Raw genomic sequence first — 23503 nt, 5'->3', positions numbered from 1 at the left:
CTCCTCCTCCCACTTGCCCTTTAACTCCTCCACCAAGGCCTCCTCCTCTTCCTGCAGCTCCTGGTAAATAGCCGAAATCTTGCCTTCTCCAACCCATACACCCGAAATCACCCTGTCCTGAATCCCACGTGCTGGAAGCAGTGGGAATTCCCTCACCTGCCGCCTCACAAACGCCCTCACTTGCATGTACCTGAAAACGTTTCCCGGGGGTAGCCCAAATTTCTCCTCCAGCGCCCCTAGGCTCGCAAACGTCCCATTGATGAACAGGTCCCCCATTCTTCTAATCCCTGCCCGTTGCCAGCTCCGAAACCCCCCATCCATCCTTCCTGGGACGAACCGTTGATTCTCCTGAATTGGGGACCAAACCGAGGCTCCCACCTCGCCCCTGTGTCGCCTCCACTGCCCTCAGATCTTCAGCGTCGCCGCCACCACCGGACTCGTGGTGTACCTTGTCGGCGAGAGCGGCAGCGGTGCCGTCACCAGCGCCCTCAGGTTTGTGCCCACAGAGGACGCCATCTCTAGCCTCTTCCACGCTGCCCCCTCTCCCTCCATTACCCACTTACGGATCATCGCCACATTGGCTGCCCAATAATAGCCACATAGATTCGGCAGCGCCAGCACCCCCCTGTCCCTGCTATGCTCCAGAAACACCCTCTTCACCCTCGGGTTCTTATTCGCCCACACAAATCCCATGATGCTCCTGCTTACCCGTTTGAAAAAGGCCTTGACGATCAAAATGTAAAGGCACTGGAACACAAAGAGAAACCTCGGAAGGACCGTCATTTTGATCGACTGCACCCTACCCGCGAGTGAGAGTGGCAGCATATCCCATCTTTCAAAATCCTCCTCTATCTGCTCCACCAACTGCGTCAAATTGAGCTTGTGCAGGGCCCCCCAACTCCGTGCTACTTGGATCCCCAGGTACCGAAAGCTCCTTTCTGCCCTCTTCAGTGGTAGCTCGTCTATCCCCCTTCCCTGGTCCCCTGAATGCACCACAAAGAGCTCACTCTTCCCTACGTTGAGTTTATACCCCGAAAAGTCCCCAAACTCCCTAATGATCCGCATGACCTCCGCCATCCCCTCCACTGGATCCACAACATACAACAGCAGGTCATCGGCATACAACGACACCCGGTGTTCCTCTCCCCCCCACAACCAATCCCCTCCATTTCCTGGACTCCCTCAGTGCCATGGCCAGCGGCTGAATTGCCAGTGCAAACAACAAGAGGGATAAGGGACACCCCTGCCTCGTCCCCCGGTACAGCCAAAAGTACTCCGACCTCCGCTGGTTCGTAGCCACACTCGCCACCGGGACTCTATATAGCAGCCTGACCCAACTGATGAACCCCTCCCCGAACCCAAACCTCCGCAACACTTCCCAGAGATATTCCCACTCCACCCGATCAAAGGCCTTCTCCGCGTCCATAGCTGCCACTACCTCCGCTTCCCCCTCCACCGAGGGCATCATAATCACATTGAGGAGCCTCCGCACATTAGTATTTAGCTGCCTACCCTTCACAAATCCCATCTGGTCCTCGTGACACAGTCTTCAATTCTCGTAGCCAGCACCTTCGCCAGCAACTTAGCGTCAACATTGACGAGCGAGATTGGTCTATACGACCCACATTGCAATGGATCCTTGTCCCGCTTCAAAATCAAAGAAATCAGCGCCCTGGACATTGTCGGGGGCAAGGTCCCCTCCTCCCTCGCCTTATTAAAAGTCCGCACTAGCAACGGGCCCAGCAGGTCCACATATTTCCTGTAAAATTCAACCGGGAACCCATCCGGCCCCGGGGCCTTCCCTGCCTGCATGCTCCCCAATCCTTTAACCAGCTCCTCCAGCCCAATCGGCGCCCCAAAACCAGCCACCTCCTCCTCCTCCACCCTCGGGAACCTCAGCTGATCTAGGAATCGTTGCATCCTCCCCTCCCCAGCTGGGGGCTCAGACCTGTACAGATCCCCATAGAAGTCCCTAAATATCTTGTTTATTCTCACCGCACTCCGCACCGGATTCCCCCCTCTATCCCTAACTCCACCAATCTCCCTCGCTGCCTCCCTCTTACGAAGCTGGTGTGCCAGCATCCGACTCGCCTTCTCCCCATACTCTTACGCCGCCCCTTGCGCTTTCCTCCACTGTGCCTCTGCTTCCCCCGTGGTCATCAGGTCGAATTCTGTCTGGAGGTTCCGTCGCTCCCTAAGTACTGGGCCCCTTTCTCGAGCAGTCGCTGCCGTACATAATTTGATCTGACCCCCGCAATGTAGACGTCTTGGACGGCAAACTCCATGTGCTGAGTGGCCGTAACGGCCTGATAGTTGCAGTTGCGCGCGAGGGCTTTGAGGCCGCACAGATAGTCGTCGAGTGACTCCCCGGGGCGCTGGCGTCGAGAAGAGAGAATATGTCGTGCATAGACCTCGTTCACAGGCCGCACGTAGATGCGCTCGAGGATTGCGAGAGTGGCGGTATGAGGTGGCCTCTTCGAGTTGCACAGAAATGCGGTGACTCACCCGTGCGTGGAGGAGACTCAATTTTTGTTCGTCCGTGACGGATGGCGTCGACGAGGCGGCAAGGTAGGCCTTGAAACACCGCCGCCAGTGTGAAAAACGTTCCTTCGCCTCCGTGTGGCCAATCCACCTAGCCTGCACATCTTTGGGTTGTGGGGGCGAAACCCACACAAACACGGGGAGAATGTGCAAACACCACACGGACAGTGACCCAGAGCCGGGATCGAACCTGGGACCTCAGCACTGTGAGGCAACAGGGCTAACCCACTGCGCCACCGTGCTGCCCCGGTGAAGCCATACAATGACCCACAGATAAAACCCACAGGGTTAATAACATAGAACATAACTGGTGAATTAACTGTATTTACATTCACCACACAGCCATTCTCTACACTATCCACTTTACTGCTAATTTTTGTGTCATCTGCAAATTTCCCAATCGTGCCCCTCATATTCAAGTCCCTCATTTTCCAAAATCCTCTGCATCCTCACACAAGTTCCCTTCTTCACTTCTGATAGATCCCATGTTTTTCTTAAATATCCTTTTGCTCTTTATATACTGGTAAAACACCTTTGGGTTTCCTTAATCTTGCTTGCTAACATTTTTTCATGCCCTCCCTTTGATTTCCGTATTTCTTTTTTAAAAACTTGATTCCTGTATTTTCTGTACTCCTTTCGGCTATTTGAAGTATTGAGTCGTTGCCCCAGCATCACCTATGACTGGAAGCAGCTGGAACAGCCATTTGTCATATAGTTCTCTCATTGGAAAGTTCTCTAGTTCTATTTGATTGAGTCCAACTTAAATTGTTCAAATATTCCACGTGGAGACAGTGGCTGTTTCTTAAATGTTCATGATTTATAATGGGCTGTAAATGACATATACATATTCTTCTTTCAAATAAACAATATGCAGGAGGCAGCAAGTTATACTTGCCACAAATCCTTGTGCGTCATAGTCAGTTTTCGTTGCTTACCAGTAAGAACTCATATTAGAATTTTGTCCTGGGAATCTTTCCACTTAAAGGTCATCTGGGGGGCTTCCGGTTGCAGCATATAGGTGGAAGTCACGTGTTTGGTATCTCCTGTCAGACCTGTCTTCTATTTCCTTTTTAGCCCAGTTCTCGGTGAAGATTTGTTTATGAGGAGTTGCGGAGTGTCTTAGGGCACTTAGAATGGCAAAAGCCGGCAAGAAGTATCTTGGGAAGAAGACAGTGGGCGAAAGTCCGCCACTGACTGTGTTGACGGGTGCAGCAGGAGGAAAGATGGCGGGCGGGGGAGAGCCCGTCGGGTGGGGCTGTGCCAATTACGGTGGAGAAGGTGACGGAGGTGATGGCTGGTGAGTTCGAACGGCTGTTCTCAAAACACTTTGAAAAGCATCTCAGATGGGGATGATGGCCTCGCTGAAGCCGTGGGTAAGAGACACTTGCCCCGGTGAGAGAGGAGTTGGTGAGAACTTCGATGAATGGTGCAGGAACAGGGGGAGAAAATGAAAGGGATGGAGGAGGCCTTGTCATGGTATAGTGATCATTTCATCTCGGTGGATGAGGAGCTGCAGAGAGTGCTGGAGATTAGCAGAGGGCTGAGAGGCCCCAGGTTGAAGGCCTGGAAAACAGGTCACAAAGACAAAACCTGAGGATCATGGGTATGCCTGAAGGCCAGAGGCCTACAGAATATTTTGCCGATATCATAGCGGAACTGATGGGGGAGAGAGAGCAGCCCTCCCACTAAGAGTTGGGCAGTGCCCACTGGTCGCTCTAGCCGAAAGCGAGGATAAATGAGCCATTGAGGACAGTGTTTCCATGATTTCCTGTGAAGGAGAGAGTGCTGAGATTGGTAAAGCAGTGTCATGAGGTGGAGTAGGAAGGAAAGGGTCTATGTATATACCAGGACTTGCCGACACAGCTGGCAAGGAGCTGAGTGGCGGCGTTCGGACGGGCTAAGACGGCGTTGTATAAGCGCAACATGCGGTTTGATGTGGTCTGCGTAGCAAGGCTGAGTGTCAGGTACAATGGCAGGGACTATTATTTTGAGACAGTGGCGGAGGCGTTTGTGAAGGTAGAAGACCAGGGATCAGACTGAATTTGTCCATTTGACAGTTTTTGGCTGTTTTTCTTTATTTTTTATGAGTTGGGTTCTGTTTCTCGCATGGGTGTTATGGATGACTTTGTTTTAGGGTTTACTTTGGATTTAATGGGGATTGGGGGGTGAGGAGGGCACTGTAGTTGGTGTGGTGTTTTTGATGTGGGGGAGGGGGCTCTGGCAGGGGTCATCGCACTAGCCAACTTAATGTTGGCTAATGACAGGGAGCGAGGTGAGGGGAGGGGTCACGGTTGTTGAACCTGTACGGGCAGATTTCAATGGCCCTGGGAGGTGGGAATGGTGGGGTGATGGGGTCGATAGTGGGTGCAGTTTTTTCAAGGGGACGTGGTGGAAGGGTAGCAGGGAAGGGGAGAGTGGCAGTAACTAGGCCCGGGCAAGGTCCTGCTTGCGAGGCAGGGCTTGGAAGAATGGTCATGGTGGGTAGGAAGGGCGGGGGGGAGGGGGGGGGGGGGGGGGAGAGAGACACCCGGTCAGAGTGGTGGTGTGGAACGTAAGAGGGATGGCGGGATCGGTGAAGGCAGCGTAAGTTATCTCGCATCTGAAGCGGACATGGTGCTGTTACAGGAGACCCATCTGAGGGTAAAGGACCAGATAAGACTGAGGAAGGGCTGAATGAGCCAGGTCTTCCATTCTGGCTTCGATAGCAGGGCGCGGGGGGGTGGCTTGACTGGTGGGTGAATGGGTGAGATTTCCGACGGAGAAGGTGGTGGCGGATCAGAGGGGGCTGGTACTTGATAGTGACCGATGCGCTGGTGGGTGCACTGGAGGGGAGATTGGTAGTGTTCGTTTGTGTGTATGTCTCGAAGTGGGAAGACACTGGGTTTGTGAGGAGGACGCTAGGTCCACACCGAACCTGGATATCCACCAGCTGAAAATGGGGGTGGATTGGAATATGGTGCTGGAACCAAGGGTGAATAGGTCTAGGCCGCGATCGCTGGTCCCCTCGGGGGGCGGTAGGGGGGGAGGTGTTAGGGGAGTTTATGAAGGAGATGGGAGGGGTTGATCCATGGAGATTTTTGCATCCAAGGGACGGGGCGTATTCGTTTTTCTCCTCAGTGCACAAGGTGTATTCGAGGATTGGCATTTTTGTGGTAAGAAAGGAACTTTGCTGGGGTAAAGAAGGCAGAGTACTCGGCAATTGTGATATCGGATCATGCGCCGTGCTGAACTGAATACAAAGTGGGTGGGGGGAGGTGGGTGGATTGCCTGGACAGGGTGGACCATTACTTAGATAATATGGGCGAGGTCATTGAGAGGTTAATGTGAAGGAACTACGAGAATGATAGGTTGCATTGTCCAAATCCCATGGCTTAATATCTAACATTTACAATTCCGTTACAACATCTATTAAAAGCACAGGATTACTTTGACAAGATATTTTCACCAGGAGATGCTGAGGGCTATGCTATCTGATAAGGACCATCTGCTCTGTCCAATTTTAAAATAGTCCTTTATTCTCCTTACTTTACAAGGTTTATATTAATTTACAACCCCTGCAGCCAAAATCCCCAACATGCGTTAAGTTTGCATAAAAATTGGAGATTTATTTCACACACACTATTGGACATTTCACATTCTGAAAAACACACACTACACATCATGCTGCCAATTGCCTGGTTATATTCGGTTTCAGAAGGTATGCCATCCACATGGCCATGATTACCGCTCCCGCAAGAAACCACGTGATATCATAAACTGGTTTGATTTTCTGATTGAAAGGTGAGTTCAACCCTTTGAGTGTATTATTTAATCTAGGCTCACAATTTGATATGGGAGACTCAGATTCTGTCTGGTGATTAAATGGAATCCTGCCAACATTTCCAGCTGTGTTTCATTACTGTTTATGCCTCATTGCTTACAGATGTGTGCAAGCGGCCAACATGTTCAGATTTGGCTTTATTTAACTATATCAGGCCTGGAGCTGAAGGGGACCTTTTTATGGGGCGTCCTCAGTTCCTCAATGCAAAAGGAATAGGGGAGGGTGACCATTGTGCGACAAATCTGCATCTAATGCCCACTGCCCTGGGATGTCCGGGGTTTCCCGCCCCCGCCGGTTGCCGAATTCTCCGGGACCAGATATTTGGCGGGGGTGGGAATCGCGCTGCGCCGGTCGGCGAGCCCCCCCCCCCCCCGGCGATTCTCCGACCCGTGATGGGCTGAAGTCCCGCTGCTGGAATGCCTGTCCCGCCGGCGAGAATCAAACCACCTCTCTTCCCGGCGGGGACTAGGGTGACGCGGGCGGGGTCTGGGGCCCTGGGGGGGGCGCGGGGCGATCTGGCCCCGGGGGGTGCCCCCACGGTGGCCTGGCCCACGATCGGGGCCCACCAATCCGCGGGTGGGCTTGTGCCGTGGGGGCACTCTTTTCCTTCCGCCTCGGCCACAGTCTTCACCATGGCCGACGTGGAAGAGACCCCCCCCCCCCGCGCACGCGCGGGGATGACGTCAGCAGCCGCTGATGCTCCCGCGCATGCGCGGACGTCCGCCGCCCGGCGAAGTCCTTTCGGCCCCGGCTGGCGTGGAGCCAAAGGACTTTCCCGCTGGTCGGTAGCGCGCCAACCACTCCTGCACACGCCTAGCCCCTCACGGTGAGGGCTTGGCCCCTAAAGGTGTGGAGAAATCCGCATCTTTGGGGCGGCCCGACGCCGGAGTGGTTCACACCACTCCATCCCGCCGGGACCCCCCGCCCCGCCGGGTAGGGGAGAATCCCGGCCCGTGTCTCAATTTTAGCACCAGAAATGCAGCTAAAATCCCCTTCCTGTTTTGTAAAACCTTTGACAACACATGGGTGTTAACAAGAAAATGTCTTTGTTGGGAAAGAATTTGAGGAAGAAGAAATATTAAAGAAATCAATTAGTAAAACTATGGGCGAAATTCTCAGTTATCGGCGCAAAGTCCGCCGATCGGCGCAAAAAACGGCGCAAATCCGACTTGCGTCACGTCGGAAAAATGGGTTGAACGTCTCCGGCCCGAAATGGGCTAGCAGCGACGTAACGGGATCCGCGCTTGCGCACGTGGTTCACGCCGTGCAGCGTCATACGCGCCGCACGGCGTGACGGCTCATAAGGTCGCGCTGCTCCCCCCACCCGACCGGAACACCCGACTGGATGGCTGGCCGCCGCTCAGCCCCGCGGTTCGAGTCACGGGATGTGGAGGCGCTCCTGGACGCAGTGGAGCAGAGGAGGGACGCCCTGTATCCCGAGCACGGCCGCAGAGTTGCCCCACGCCACAGCCGGTGTCTGTGGAGGGAAGTGGCAGAGGCCGTCACCGCTGCGGCCCTGACACCACGGACAGGCACCCAGTGCCACAAGAAGGTGAACGACCTCGTCAGAGCAGGCAGGGTGAGCCTCCCCATATCCCCCCTCCCCATATCCCCCCTCCCCCATATCCCCCCTCCCCCATATCCCCCTCCCCATATCCCCCCTCCCCATATCCCCCCTCCCCCATATCCCCCTCCCCCATATCCCCCCTCCCCAATATCCCCCATATCCCCCCTCCCCCATATCCCCCCTCCCCCATATCCCCCTCCCCATATCCCCTCTCCCCATATCCCCCCTCCCCCATATCCCCCCTCCCCCATATCCCCCCTCCCCATATCCCCCTCCCCCATATCCCCCCTCCCCAATATCCCCCATATCCCCCCCCATATCCCCCCTCCCCCATATCCCCCTCCCCATATCCCCTCTCCCCATATCCCCCCTCCCCCATATCCCCCCTCCCCCATATCCCCCCTCCCCATATCCCCTCTCCCCATATCCCCCCTCCTCCATATCCCCCCCTCCCCCATACCCCCCTCCCCATATCCCCCCTCCCCATATCCCCCCTCCCCCATATCCCCCCTCCCCCATACCCACCATATCCCCCCTCCCCATATCCCTCCCTCCCCATATCCCCCCTCCCCCATATCCCCCATATCTCCCCCTCCCCATATCCCCCCTCCCCCATATCCCCCTCCCCCATATCCCCCATATCCCCCCTCCCCATATACCCCCTCCCCCATATCCCCCTCCCTCATATCCCCCTCCCCCATTTCCCCCATATCCTCCATATCCCCAAGTGAATCCAGCCCTAACCTTAACCTCTGCAATGCACGCGCAACCGATGGCGTGCATTCATATACCTGCCTAACAGTGTTGCCTTTTACCCCTGCCACCACCCCCACCCCCCCCCCCCCACAGGAGAAGCGCGCACACAACAATAGGGAGCATGTGAGGACTGGAGGAGGCCCCGCTGATGAGAGGCCACTGACCGAACACGAGGAAAGGGCCCTGGAACTGGCTGGCGGACCTGAGGACCGGGAGGTTGCTGATGCAGACGTCGGGGGCGTACTAGCAAGTGAGCCACCGTCAGCCCGTCCCCATATCCCCCCTCCCCTATATCCCCCTCCCCCATATCACCTGATCACTGCCTGATGTCTAACCATGCATGCTTCATTGTGTATCGCAGGACCAAACGTCCAGGCACCCATCCCCGCAGATGCAGACCGCCCGCAGGATGCCCCTCGGAGACCACGGGAGACGGAGAGACCCGCACCCTCCAGCATGCGACGCCCGCAGGATGCCCCTCGGAGACCACAGGAGACGGAGAGACCCGGACCCTTCAGCATGCGACGCCCGCAGGATGCCCCTCGGAGGCCACGGGAGACAGAGAGACCCGGACCCTCCAGCATGCAACGCCCGCAGGATGCCCCTCGCACACCACGGGAGACGGAGAGACCTGGAGCAACAGGGAGACGACACCCCCGTCACGTGCGGGAGCGACCACCCAGCGACGAGGGGGGCAGCCACAGGCCCCCGTCACATCCGAGCCAGGACACCACTACTCAGGACACCATTACCCAGGACACCACTACCCAGGACACCACTACCCGGGACAGCACTACCCAGGAAGACGAAATACCGGACAGTGACTCAGAGTGGATGGGTGGAGACAAACCCCCAACCCAAAGTGCCATGGACTCAGAGTGGGACGAAGAGCACGACACAACGCCACTGTTGTCACCAACACCCTCCACCATCGCAGAAACACTCACCACGGTTGGGCACTTTAGTGATGAGGCGTCTGGTACACTCACTGGTGCGCACAACACAGCCTTCCCGGTACAGCAGATGGAGGTAGGAGCAGCAGAGGGACCGGGCGGTCGGAGGGCAGCTCAGCCCAAGCGAACATCTGCCGCCCAGATGGATCCCGGGTTCCTGGAGTTTCCACACCCACACATAGATCCGATGCAACCACCGACCCGGAGACGAGCGAAGAGGGTGACGGCCGGCTTGCGGCGGCTGCAGTCGCAGGTGGAGGAGTCCACCCGCGTCCAGGAGCTGGGAGTGGTGCCGGTCATGCGTGCCACCCAGACCGACACCGCACGGGTGGCGTCCGCGGTGGAGGCAATGGGTGCGACGGTGTCAGACATGGGGAACGGTTTGCGAGGCCTGGGGCTTTCCGTGCAGGCGACATCTGTGGCCCAGGACATGGCTGCCCTCTCACAGCGCCAGATGGCAGAAGCGCTCAACACCATAGCCCAGTCTCAGCAGGCCATAGCCCAGTCTCAGAAGTCCATGGCCCAGTCTCTGCAGGCCATGGCCCAGTCTCTGCAGGCCATCGCTGAGGGCATCGCTGCCAGTGGCCATGTGCGAGCCGGCGTCGCACAGTCACAGACAGGGTTTGCCAACCCCCTGGGCTCCATGGCTGCAAACCTGCAGACCCCTGTCGATACCAGCACGGGCCTCCAGGACGGGCAGCGCCAGATGCCGGGGGGGGCGTCGGATGGCCAGTCCGTTCGCATCCCCCACCCATGTAGGGGCCTGGGGGCCATCGGGCACCCCGAGGGAGGAGGAGGTGGTGTGGTCCGTCCCGGGTCCCCCTGTAGGGGAGGTCCGGGAACACCGCGACACCTCGGACTCCCCCCCTTCCGTCCCAGGTGCATCGGGTGGGCAACGGGCAGGACAGGCTGGCAGCTCGCCATCCCAGTCGCCCGGGCCGCAGCCTGGCCCATCTAGGCCAGGACGCCCCAGGAAACGGCCGCCAAAGGGATACAGTGTCAGAGGGCAGGAATCACAGGAGTCCACCTCCAGTTCTGCTGTACCGTCTGGGGAACCACGTAGACGTAGTCAAAGTACGCCAAACGTAAGGGCCCCGTAAGGCCAAACAATTAGACACTGAGTAAGTTGGCACGGGTGCAGGGCACAGATGAGTTTTAGGGGCTAGGGCACGTGCATGAACTCCTTTGGTTATTAAAGTCAATGTCACACCTACAGAAGCTGCCTTTGTGCTCTGTCCAAAGCGTGCGGGGGTGTCATGCACGTTGAGCGCAAGTGTGTGTGTGAGGGGTGGTCTTACCTCAGCCCCAGGTGAGTCTGCCCCCTTCCCCCTGGGCCGCCATCAACATCCCCCCAGGCAGAGGACGAGACCGTGCGCTGCAGTGTCACAGCCGCATGCAGGGATGGTCCGGGTGGATGGTGGTACTGTGGCCATGGGTCAGACATAGTCCAACGATGTGAAGCCAGGAGCTCACCGCAGGGCGGGTTGTCATCATCCTCCATGGCCTGCAATAGACACGCGTCCACCCGCAACTGTGTGAGCCCGCCCCGTTGTGCCGCAGGTGGATCGGCAATGGGGGGGGGGGGTGGTGTGCATGCGGGTGGGGTGGGTGGGGTTGGGGAGGGGGGTGAGGGTGCTGGGTGGGTGGATGGGTGGGGGGGGGTGGGTGGTCGGCTGTTGCCATGGTGTGCGGTCTGTGGCCATACTACCCGATTCCCACGCCCATCTAGTCAGTGAAGCGGGCGGCTATCAGTCTGTCCCGTGCCCGCTGGGCCAGCCGGTAACGGTGGACAGCCACCCGCCTGTGTCTACCCGTCTGCCCTGACCATTACCCCCATCCCCCTCATCTGGGAGGACTGCGCCTCTTCCTGCTGCTCCTCCACTTCGCCCTCCTCTGCCTGCGGCACATCGCCCCTCTGCTGGGCTATGTTGTGCAGGACGCAGCACACCACAATGATGCGGCCGTCCCTATCTGACCGATACTGGAGGGCGCCCCCAGAGAGGTCCAGGCACCTGAAACGCATCTTCAGCACGCCAAAGCACCTCTCTATCACTCCCCTTGTCGCTACATGGGCATCATTGTAGCGGTTCTCCGCCTCATTGCGTGGCCTCCGTATAGGCGTCATCAGCCACGATCGCAATGGGTAGCAATGTCGCCCAGCAACCAGCCCCTCAGCCGGGGATGGCGTCCCTCGTACATGCCGGGGATGGATAACCGCGACAACACGTATGAGTCGTGTACACTGCCTGGGTAACTGGCGCAGACGTGCAGGATCATCATGCGGTGGTCGCAGACCACCTGTATGTTCATCGAATAGGTCCTCTTCCTATTGGTGAACATGGCCCTGTTATCTGCAGGTGGCCGCACGGCGATGTGCATCCCATCAATCGCGCCCTGGACCATGTGGAACCCGACCACGGCAGAGAAGCCCACGGCCCGGGCATCTTGGCTGGCCCGGTCCACAGGGAAGCGGATGTAGCGGTGCGTCATGGCATATAGGGCATCTGTCACTGCCCGGATGCACCGACGCAACGATGTCTGCGATATGCCGGACAGGTGGCAGATGTGTGCCACGGTTTCCCGCCTCATCCGGAGTCTCCTCCTGCATTCCCGGTCCGTGAGGTCCTGGTATGACTGCCGGGGCCGGTACACACGGGGCGCCCTCGGGTGCCTCCGTTGCCGTGGGGCCGCGACGTCCTCCTCCCCCTCCTCGTCCTGTCGGTCAGGTGTCCCTCCAGCCTGGGCGGCTGCCGCCTCTCTGGCACGCTCCTCCTCCTCCTCCTCATCCAGGGCAACATTATGACATTATGACATTAGCGGCTGCCGCCAACATCGCTGGATGATCGGAAAACATGACGGCCTGGTGGGGGGGAGGGGAACGACGACATGTCATCATTGCCCATATCCCCTCCTCCCCCCAGCCAGGTGGCATGGACCGCATGGGTCCAACTGTTGGAGGCTGGCACCTGGCCAGGTGGACCAACTCACTTGCTCTCGCATCCCCCTCCCCGGCACAGACCCCAACCTCCTCCCCGGCACGGACCCCCCATCCCCCTCCCCGGCACGGACCCCCCATCCCCCTCCCCGGCACGGACCCCCCCAACCTCCTCCCTGGCACGGACCCCCCAACCTCCTCCCCGGCACGGACCCCCCATCCCCCTCCCTGGCACGGACCCCCCCATCCCCCTCCCCGGCACGGACCCCCCCAACCTCCTCCCCGGCACGGACCCCCCCCATCCCCCTCCCCGGCACGGACCCCCCCAACCTCCTCCCCAGCACGGACCCCCCTCCCGGCACTCCCCCGGAGCCCAGCCCACTCTAACCACCCCCCCCGCCGCACACACACACACACATCCCGAGACACACCTCTCCCCACACATTCAGACTGCGGCCACGCCATCGCCTGCCCAGAGCCAACCCCCCAGGCCGTCACTCACCTCCACGCTGGTCGGCGTGACCCTGGAGCACAGGGTCACGCCGATGAAAAGGAGGTTTGATTTACGTCGACGTAAACGGTCATCACGTCGACGGGACTTCGGCCCATCCGGAAGGGAGAATATCGGCAGGCCGAAAATCGGCTGCCTTGCGCAGACCCGTGCCATTCTCCGACGGCAGCGGCGCCATTAACGCCCCGCCAACTTTTCTCCCTTCGGAGACTTCGGCAACCGGCGGGGGCGGGATTCACGGCGGCCAACGGCCATTCTGGGGGGTCGGAGAATGACGCCCATGTTCTTTGTAAAACAAAATTCCAATTAACGGGCAATTTAGCATGGCCAGTCAACCTACCCTGCACATCTTTTGGGTTGTGGGGGTTGAGATCCATGCTGATATGGGGAGAATGTGTAAACTCCACACGGACAGTGACCGGGCTGCAGGATCGAACCTGGGTCTTTAGCGCTGTGAGGTCGCAGTGAGTAAAACATGTTCTATCCTGTGCCTCTGTGTCCTGAACCATTCCCCGATTAAAACCATATATTAACTTAACTCAAACCAAAAGAAAATCTACAGTACATAGATCAACTAGTCTCCTTATTTCAGCTGACAGTTCAGTATGTTCCTTCCCATTTATTGAAGTTCCAGAGGAGAGTGAGTAAGCTTCAGAAAACTTTCAACTAAAGCTTTCAGCTTTTCCAAAAGTAATGAAGAAAACCGCAAAGATGGAATTCAACAGATGGTATTTCCGTGATTTCCGTACGACTGCTTCCGTAATGTTCCAAAATATGGATGAATAAGTTGCCAATCAATACTGTTTAACTGGAGTTATTGGAACTCTGCCCTATCTTCTCATGTCTGAGGATAGCAAATTAGGCAGTGGTCAGATCACCATTATTTCCAGCTGTCTATAATGCTGTTTCTGGACAGCCACCTGGGATATGGGTGAAGGCATCGGTGAATTGAATTGCCCTCTGACTGCCCCTTCCCACTCTCCGAGGTAAACATCCCTTTTGAGGTTAGACAGAGAAAGGCAAGACGGACGAAGTCTCTGCCAGCAGTGGTTACAGGATAATTAATGTATTCTGTACTTATTAGATCAGGATCTCAAATATATAGCTTTTACTTATAGAATTACAGCTTTTCCATTGTGATACTGACCTGCATCGATGACCTGGAAACTTGTTTCACATTCAGAGTTCGCCTCCTTTGCCATTGGTGGATTGAATCCTGGACCTCGTGACTAAGTTGACGAGTGACAGTGTGTTTATCATAGTGTTTGATATGTTCTAAGGCGCCGTAGGTTGTCGTTAAGTAATAATATCCTGAAACAGAGCAAAATCCATTAACTCACACTGCTAGGCATTTGTATTAATGGAGATTCATTGCTGCATTGAATAATTGCATTAGTTGTCTTTTGTAATATTCATATTTAAAGTGTAAAACCAAGGTGAGCATCGATTGTTCTAAATCAATAATACCACTGGTGTGTTCATTTTATTACTGCTGCTTTGTTGGATAAATTATTTTACCGTAGATTGTTTTTTATAAACCATATATATTGGCGACATACTAGTGACCTGGCCAAGGAATAATTAGCTACAGAAAGTCTGACCTGTGCACCGTCAGGTTGCGGCTGAGAGAGAGAGAGATTTATACTTATGTTATGTTCAGGGTTGTGTTTCTTCATTTAAAGCTCTAAGGAATACGAAAACTGTTATTCTTTCCATTTTATTTAAATTCTGTGTTTTGCGCAGTAACTATACAACTTACTGCGACTCCATCTTATTCGGCTTCCAGCTAAAATTCTGTATTCATGCCCATGACTCAAACCTCTTCTGCTGCTTGCTCAGGCTGAACCAGATAATGCTTGACTTCAGCACCCTGTTCAAACGTAAGTTAAATCTCAAACCCCACAGTTTATCATCATTACTTTCACCTCTGCAACAATGCTAACACTTTTCTCACTCTGACAATAGCTGAAACTCATATCTACACTTGAATTACATCGGAACATAAAGAATAGGAGCAGAAGTAGATCATTTGGCCCTTTGAGCGTGCTCCGCCATTCAAATGGCTGATCATCTACCTCTATGCCACACTTCTTAACCATCCTCATGTCCCTTTATGCTATTCATATCCAGAAATCTGCCGATTTCTGCCTTGAACATGCGCGATGACTCAGCTTCTACAGCCCCCTGCGGTGGAGAATTCCAAAGCTTCACCACCCGCTGAGTGAAGGAATTCCTCCTCATCCAAGCCTTAAATGGCCTGCCCCTAATTCTGGACCTGCGTCCCCTGGTTGTTGACTCACCCACGAGATGAAAATTCCTGCGTTGGATTCTCCGATTCTGCGGCTAAGTGACGACGCCGGTGTGGGAACTGTGGAGTTTTACAACGCCAAAATTGGTGCCGAATCCTCACCGAGTCCAGGACTGGTGAGGAGCTCGCACTGCGCCAGGTAAAACCCCCGGCCCCCGTACCAAAAACAGCCGGTAAATGGCTGGGCCCATGGCCGCGCATGCGCCGGTGCCGACCAGTAGCGGTTCTGAAATACAACATGGCGCTGGCTGTGCGCGGACCCGACCTGCCAAATACAGCCCCACAGGACAACATCTGGTCACCCCCCGCCAGTCCCCACCAGCCCTTGCGGAAGCTCCCCCGGGCCAGCGGCACGGCTCCCAGCCAGCTGGACACAGTCCATGGCCGCCATACAGGGTTCCCGACCGCTCAGACCACTTGTCAACCGCGCAGTCAGGAACTCGGCCCATCGGGGGCGGAGCATTGGGGGAGGGCCTTCTGATGATGCGCCAACGCCGTTCCAACGGTGGAGATTCGAAAACCGGCGTCAAACCGGCGCCGCCCCCAATTTGGGTGTCGGAGAGGATTCTCATTACGATATCAGCATCGGGCAACGGAGAATCCCGCCCCCTTTCAGCATCTTCCCTGTAAGAATTGAGTATGATTCAATTAGATCACCTCTCATTCTTCAAAACTCCAGTGAATACAGGTCCCGTTTCCTCAATCTCACTTTATAAGACAATCCCACCATCCCAAGGATTAGCCTGGTGTACCTCTGTTGCACTCTCACTTTGGCAAATATATCCTTCCTTAAGAGATCAAAACTGTACACACCACTGCAGGTGCAGGGCGCAATTCTCCGGCCTTTTTGTGCTCTCACTCAAGCGTAACGAGTCCGGTGAATAGCGGGAAAGACCGAAAACGAGATCCGTGCAGGGTGCCAAACAGTTTGCGATGCAACTGGCCTGCTCCCATTGCCGAAATCGGGATCTCACCGTAGCGTGGTGAGAAACCAATGATCACCACTTAAGCCCTATTCCCATACAATTAATGAGAGAGATTCCACATCCAATGGCCTCCCGTCATTCAGCGGCCTCCCCAGCAGATGGTCACGTTGGCGCCGATTAGTGCTCCTTTTGAAAAACGTGAACCTGGCGGAAGGGCTTCTGTGGGAGGGCCACGTAGCATATGGCAATCATTGCCCAGCATCCCAATCACATCTTGATGCCTGAACACTGTGGGAGGCAATGCCACACACACAAACACCCAGGGGATAGGACACAGCTCCAGGGACATATCCACTGCCGGAGGGTGGGTGAGTATCACAGGGGAGGGGTTTACCTGGAGAGATGGGTAAAGAGTCCGAGGATCAGCCTGCATCACGGAAGAAAGTGACAGAGGCATCATAATGGTTGTGCAAAAACCGTGTTTAATGTGCTGTACAATACCCCATTCCCGATGGCGCCACCTCACCATGTCCCCCAACCTCCCCTCCCCAACCCCTACCTACCCCCCTCCCCCCCCACCCACTTCCCCCTACCCCGGTGTCCTCAGTGATTCTCAACATGCTTGGCCCTCCTAGCACTACCATTACATTTTGTTTTTTCCCCAGGATGCCCATCAGAGGTGGAGACAGCCAGCTGCTTACCTTGTCCCGTTGCCTTTGATGTCCCTAGCGGGCATCCTCTGGGGGCTCTGGGGTTGGAGGGCCCCGGCTCCATTGTCGATGGCACAGGCACAGCCGTGCCGCCCTGTCCCGTGTGCTGACCTCGACAGTGGGGTGGAACCCGGGGGAGCTGAAGGCCACTGTTGCCACTCCATGGGACGGGTCCGTCCTGGCACTCAGCGTCCCCTACTTTCCGTCGGTGCCCATAGGGCCCTGGGGTTCACCTTTGGGTGGAGGGGCACCTGGTTCAAGCCCTGCTTGCCCCTGCATCATCGATCTCTGCCAGCCCTGGTGGCTCCCAAGGTCCGCACCATCGTGTTGACCCCCTTAGCGTTGCTCCTCAGTAACTGCGACATGCTCTGCAGTGCCTCGGCCGTGCCCATCTGAGAGCAGGACATGTCCCACAGAACCTCATCAAGGTCAGCCTGGGGTTGGGTGACATCCCCCAGTGAGGCGGGCATTCTGTCGAAACCCTCAGCCATGGTGGGGGGGGGTTGGTGTCTACTCACTCGTGCTGCCCGGTGTAGATCATTGACCTTCTTCCTGCACTGCAGGCCAGTCCTCTTTGTCAAACTGCTGGAACTAACGGCTGCCACCACCTCATCCCAGACAGTCCTCGCTGCCTTGTGGGTCACCCTCCGGGACCCTTGGGGGAACAGGGCATCCCTCCTAGCCTCCACCATAACCAGGAGTCTCTCAGATCAGCATCTCTGAATCTTGGGACCGGTCTCCTCAGTACCATTGTTGCGAGCTGGCTGGGATTGGCTGAGCAAGTGCAGCTTAAGTGCTGCTGGACTTTGTTAGCGGGGGGCTGGCAAGTGCGGTCCCAGCAAATCAGCTGGCGAGACATTATTTGTGGCTAGAAGCCCGTGAGGCCTCGTTAAGTGGACCTATTAATGTTGAATTGCAGTGTCGGTCTCACTGGGCCGAGCACTGGGAAGCTCGTGGCAATTCCCGCTCACTACCACACTTAGAAACATTTCCAGGGAATCGCGCCTGCAGTCTCATCAACCTCTATACAATTAAATGAAGACTTCTTTACTCCTAAACTCAAATCCTCTTGTGATGAAGGCCAACATACCATTTGCCTTCCTAATTGCTTGTTGCACCTGCATGCTAACCTTCAGTGACTCAGGAACAAGGACACCCAGGTCCCTTTGGACATCAACCTCTCACCATTTAAGAATCATTCCGCCTTTCTGTTTTCTCTACCAAAGTCGATAACATTGCTCTTATTCACATCATATTCAATTTGCATGTTCTTGTCCAAACATTATCCTGCCTAAATTATTTTGAAGACTCCTTGCATCCTCTTCGCAACTTCCATTCCCATCTAGTTTTGTGTAATGAGCAAACTTGGAAATATTACATTTGGTCCCCACATCGAACAGCAGAGGCCCAAGCACTGATCCTTACGGTACCCCATTCGTCTCAGATTGCCAATGAGAATGATCAATTAATTCCTACACTCTTGCTTTCTGTCCATTATCCAATGCTCAATCCATACCAGTATCTTACTCCCAATCCCATGTACTTTAATTTTTTCCGAACTTCCTGTGTGGGACATTATTGAAGGCTTCTGAAAATGCAAATACACCACATCCACTGGTTCTCCTTTATCTATGCCACAAGTTGCAACCTCAAAAAACTCCAACAGGTTTGTTAAACACGATTTCCCTTCCATCAATCCATGTTGATTCTGTCTAATCATATCAATATTTTCTAATTGTCCAGTTATCACATTCTTTATAATCGATTCTAACATTTTCCCATACTCCTGACATCGGACTAATGAATCTGTAGTTCCCCTTTTTCTCTCTTCCCCCTTTCGTAAATAGTGCGATAATACCAGGATCGGTAGAGTTCTGAAAGAAAACCAGCATTACATCCAGTACTTCCATAACCGCCTCCTTCAACACTGGGATGCAGCCAATCTGGACCAGGGATTTATCAACTTTCAATCCCATTCACGTTTTGAGAACTACCTTACAATTAATACTCATTTCTTTCAGTCCTTCATTTTCACAAGTCCCTTGGTTCCCTAGAATTTATGAGAGAATTTTTGTATCTTCCTCCATGAAGACACACAAAGGCCAAGATTTTCCAGTCCCGCCAGCAATAGGCATCCTCGTGGGCAGGACTGGAAAATTTGGAGAGAGGCCAAAGTAATTGTTTCATTTCTCCGCCATCTGGCTATCCTCCATTATACATTCTGCTGTCTCTACCTTTAATGAACCCATGTTTGTCTTTGACCAACTTTTCCTGTTCACATTCCTAAATGTGTCCGCTTTTATGTTTCTGGCTAGCTTGCATTCATATCCCCTTTTCCTTTTCTTTATCAGTTTCTTTGTTCGCCTTTGCTGGAATCTAAAGTGTTCCCAATCCTTGGGCTTCCCACTTTTCTTGGCATCTTTATAAGCACCTTCCTTTGATCTAATGGAATCTGTAATTTATTTTGTTATCCACAGTTGATTCAATATTCACACCACAGGTTCGGAATGTAGGTAGAGAGAGAATGGGAGACCGCCAGAGGGTTTAAAAGGCCCAGGCAGCTGGTAGTGTATCTCGCTTGATAACCTGTTTCCCATGTTGGACACCGATGAGGATGATGATGTCTCAGAGAGGTGGAGAAAGGGCCAGGACCATGGCATCATGGGTGGGTCAGCTGCACAGAAGGTGAGTAAGAAGAGTGGAAGAGCAATAATGATAGGGAATTAATTAGCGAGGGAATAGCCAGACTTTTTTGTGGCCATAGATGGGGCAGGACGGTGTGTCACCTCCCTGGTGCCATGATCAAGGATGTCAGAGAGCTGCTGCAGGACATTCTTTTATGGGAGGGTGAACAGCTGGAGGTCCCCGATGGTTCACATTGGTACCAATGTCATAGGTCAGAAGAGGGATGAAGCACTGAAAGCTGAATTTAGGGAGTTAGGAATGAAATTAAAAAGCAAGACCTCAAAAGCAGTAATCTCAGGATTACTCCCAGTTCCACGGACTAGTGAGCATAGAATTAGGAAGACTGAGTGATTGAACACCTGGCTGGAGAACTGGTGTAGGAGGGAGGGCATCAGGGGCGAAATTCTCCTACCCGCCCCGCCACATTTCTGCACCGACCGGCCGGCGGGAGTCTCCGTAACACCGGCCGGTCAATGGGGTTTCCCATTGTGGGGCAGCCCCACGCCGTCGGGAAACCCCCGGGCGCTGGCAAAACGGAGACTCCCGCCGGCGGAGAATGACGCCCCAGGTTTCTGAGGCATTAGCACCATTTCTGGGGCAGGTGGGACCTGTTAAGGATGGACAGGTTGCACCTTGGCAGAACTGGGACTAACATTCACACAGGGAGATTTACTAGTGCTGTCGGGGAGGGTTTATACTAGTTGGGCAGGGGGATGGGAATCTAAGAGTGAATTCAGATAGGACAGAATCAAAAATAGTAACAGCAAGTGGAAAAGTAGCAAGTGAAATCGGAAGACAGATGAAGCAAAGGAAAACATCAAATAAGATCAAAATACAATATAATGTTAAAAAGACAAAATTAAGAGCACTCTATCTGAATGGAAGCAGCATTTGCAAAAGGTAAATGATTTGAAGGCGCAAGTATAAGTAAATGGGTATGGTATAATTGCCATTACAGTGTCTTGGTTACAGGGTGACCAAGGCTGGAAACTGAATATTAAAGGACATTCAACATTTAAGAAGGATAAGCAAAAAGTAAAATGTGGTGGGGTAGCGCTGTTAGTCAGCAACAAAATCAGTACCTTAGTGAGAGAAGATTTTAGATTGAAGGATCAAGATGAATAATGCGCACATTGGTATGGAATTGTTAATAGGCCACCAGACAGTTGTGGTAATGTAGGACATGGTATAAATCAGGAAGTTAAAAGGTGTATGTAACAAGGCTAATAAAGTAATCACAGGGGAGTTCAACCTATACATCGACTGGATAAACCTAATCAACACTTAACTTATGCTGTGGAGGGTAAATTCCTGGAATGTGTGTGAAATGGGTTTCTGGAGTGTTGTGTTGAAGAATCAATTGGGGATCGGACATTTTTAGATTTAGTAATGTGTAATGAGAATGTGCAAATTAATAACCTCCTTGTGAAGGAGTCTTTGGAAATAGCAACCATAATATGATAGAATTTTACATTAAGTTTGAAAGTAATATCGTTCTTTCCAAAACTAGGGTCTTAAATCTGAATAAAGGAAACTATGAAGGTATATGGAGCAAGTTGGATATGATGGGAAATGCATGAAAAGTAGAAAGATAATGGTAAATATTTAATGAAATATTATATGGTCTGCTACAAATATACATGACTTCTAGACTGCACTTCTCCAGTGTAGTCCACAGGCCATCAACCTACACAACTCCTATCCATCATGCATTATATTTTGTTCTCCTGCTAGCCTTGTCCTTGCATTGATTTTAAAATCCTTATCCTTGTCTATAAACTCCTTCATGGTCTGTTCCATCCTATATTTGTAACCTCTTCCAGCTGTACAAACTTGTGTCTGCTCTTTAGCATTCTGATTCTGGTCTCCTATGTACCTCACTCATGTTGCTCAAACCACCTCGGCCGTGTTTTCTGTAATTCTCCCCCAAAGCAAATTTGCCTTTTTACTTCCTCCTGATCTTTAAAGGTCTCCCTAAAATCTTTTCAACTGATTGGATAAAGAACCAAAGATGAGACAAGGTGAAATATCATCAAGCGACATGGTCTGGAATGCACAGGATAATTCTTTCAATGCAGCAGGTTCCCGTACCGGCCTCCCCGAACAGGCGCCGTAATGTGGCGACTAGGGGTTTTTCACAGTAACTTCATTGAAGCCTACGTGTGACAATAAGCGATTATTATTATCTCATTCTGACGAGTCTAAGTCTTTTACTGCTGTTTGACATTCTCTCCCATGTGTAAAGTTTCTTGTGCCATTTACTAAAGACAATAAAGAAGTGCAAATTTTTGTTGAACTTTCGTCTCGTACTCTCAAACGCCAAATGCACTGTCACACATATCGTTCTTGCTCTCTGTGTGAAAATTGGATGGTCATCTGCTCAAATTCCTTCTTTTTCAAGATCTCAAAACTATAGAATCCCTGAGTTTGCCTCATCTTCCTTTCCACCTTCTTCTTTTATCCGTTTCCCTAAATGACTTAATCGTGTCAGCTGTGGTTCAGTCAGGACTCTTGCCTCTGAGTCTCCCAGTTCCAGTCCCATTCCAGGCTTGAGCATAAAGATCGAAGGCTGATACTCCACTGCAGTGTTGAATGTTGAGAGAGCACTACACTAGCAGAGGTGCTATCTTTTGGATGAGCTGTTAAACCGAGGCCCCATCTACCTGCTCGGGTGGATGTAAAAGGTCCCACGGCACTATTTCGAAGGAGAGCAGGTGGGTTATCTCCTGTGCCCTCGACATTATCACATTGTTTGCGGGAAGTTGCAGCACACAAATTGTCTGCTGTGTTTCGCACATTACAACAGTGACTATACTGCAGCAGTTATATTAACTGCAAATTAATATAATTGATTTATTATATTAACTATTTATTGACTGCAAATTGTTGTGTTAATGCAAATCTTGTTCCGGGTGCGGCGATGACCAGCTGAGTCGCACGTTTCGGCAGCTCCCGGTGAAATGACTTTTGGGCTCTTGATAGGAGCCCCAACGGCAATTTTGACGGCTAAAAACACTGTGCGGTAAACCAGAAGGGAATCCCCCCTGGATACGGATGAAAAAAGGAGGAGAAAGTGGCCGGATTGCAGTGGATCCTTTAGAACAGCGGCAAGGAAGGCAAGCAAAAACCAAGATGGCGTCGGAAGGTGGCAGTTTAACATGGGGCCCTGAACAACAAGAGTTCTTGAAATGCTGTGTGGAAGAGCTCAAAAAGGAAATGAAGAAAGAGCTGTTGGCCCCGATACTACAGGCGATCGAAGGGCTAAAGGAGGAACAAAAGACCCAGGAGTGGGAGCTTCGGATCGTGAAGGCAAAGGCAGCCGAGAATGAGGACGACATACAGGGCCTGGTGGTGAAGACGGAGATGCATGAGGCACATCAGAAACGATGTGTGGAAAGGTTGGAGGCACTGGAGAACAATGCAAGGAGGAACAACCTGAGGATTCTTGGTCTTCCTGAAGGTGTGGAGGGAGCGGACGTCGGGGCATATGTGAGCACGATGCTGCACTCGTTAATGGGAGCGGAGGCCCCGGCGGGTCCGTTGGAGGTGGAGGGAGCATACCGAGTGATGGCGCGAGGACCGAGAGCAGGAGAAATTCCCAGAGCCATAGTGGTGAGATTCCTCCGTTTTAAGGATAAAGAAATGGTCCTTCGATGGGCAAAGAAAACTCGGAGCAGTAAATGGGAGAACGCGGTGATCCGCGTTTATCAAGACTGGAGTGCGGAGGTGGCGAGAAGGAGGGCGAGCTTTAATCGGGCCAAGGCGGTGCTTCATAAAAAGAAGATAACATT

General features: G+C 53.3%; 1 protein-coding gene across 2 annotated transcripts in view; it reads right to left on the bottom strand.

Moving 5' to 3' along the window:
* rin3 (Ras and Rab interactor 3) overlaps positions 1-23503 on the bottom strand; it is a 161378-nt gene that overhangs the window by 9955 nt on the left and 127920 nt on the right. For both annotated transcript variants that reach the window (XM_072492338.1, XM_072492347.1), the window contains one exon: positions 14231-14394. In XM_072492338.1, the coding sequence (XP_072348439.1) occupies positions 14231-14394 (164 nt within the window). The remainder of the gene's footprint in view (positions 1-14230; positions 14395-23503) is intronic.

The sequence above is a fragment of the Scyliorhinus torazame genome, chromosome 2 (genome assembly GCF_047496885.1).
Source record: "Scyliorhinus torazame isolate Kashiwa2021f chromosome 2, sScyTor2.1, whole genome shotgun sequence".
Lineage (NCBI taxonomy): Eukaryota > Metazoa > Chordata > Chondrichthyes > Carcharhiniformes > Scyliorhinidae > Scyliorhinus > Scyliorhinus torazame.
The sequence above is the reverse complement of the archived record's forward strand: the minus strand, read 5'-3'. Positions and strand labels throughout refer to the sequence as shown.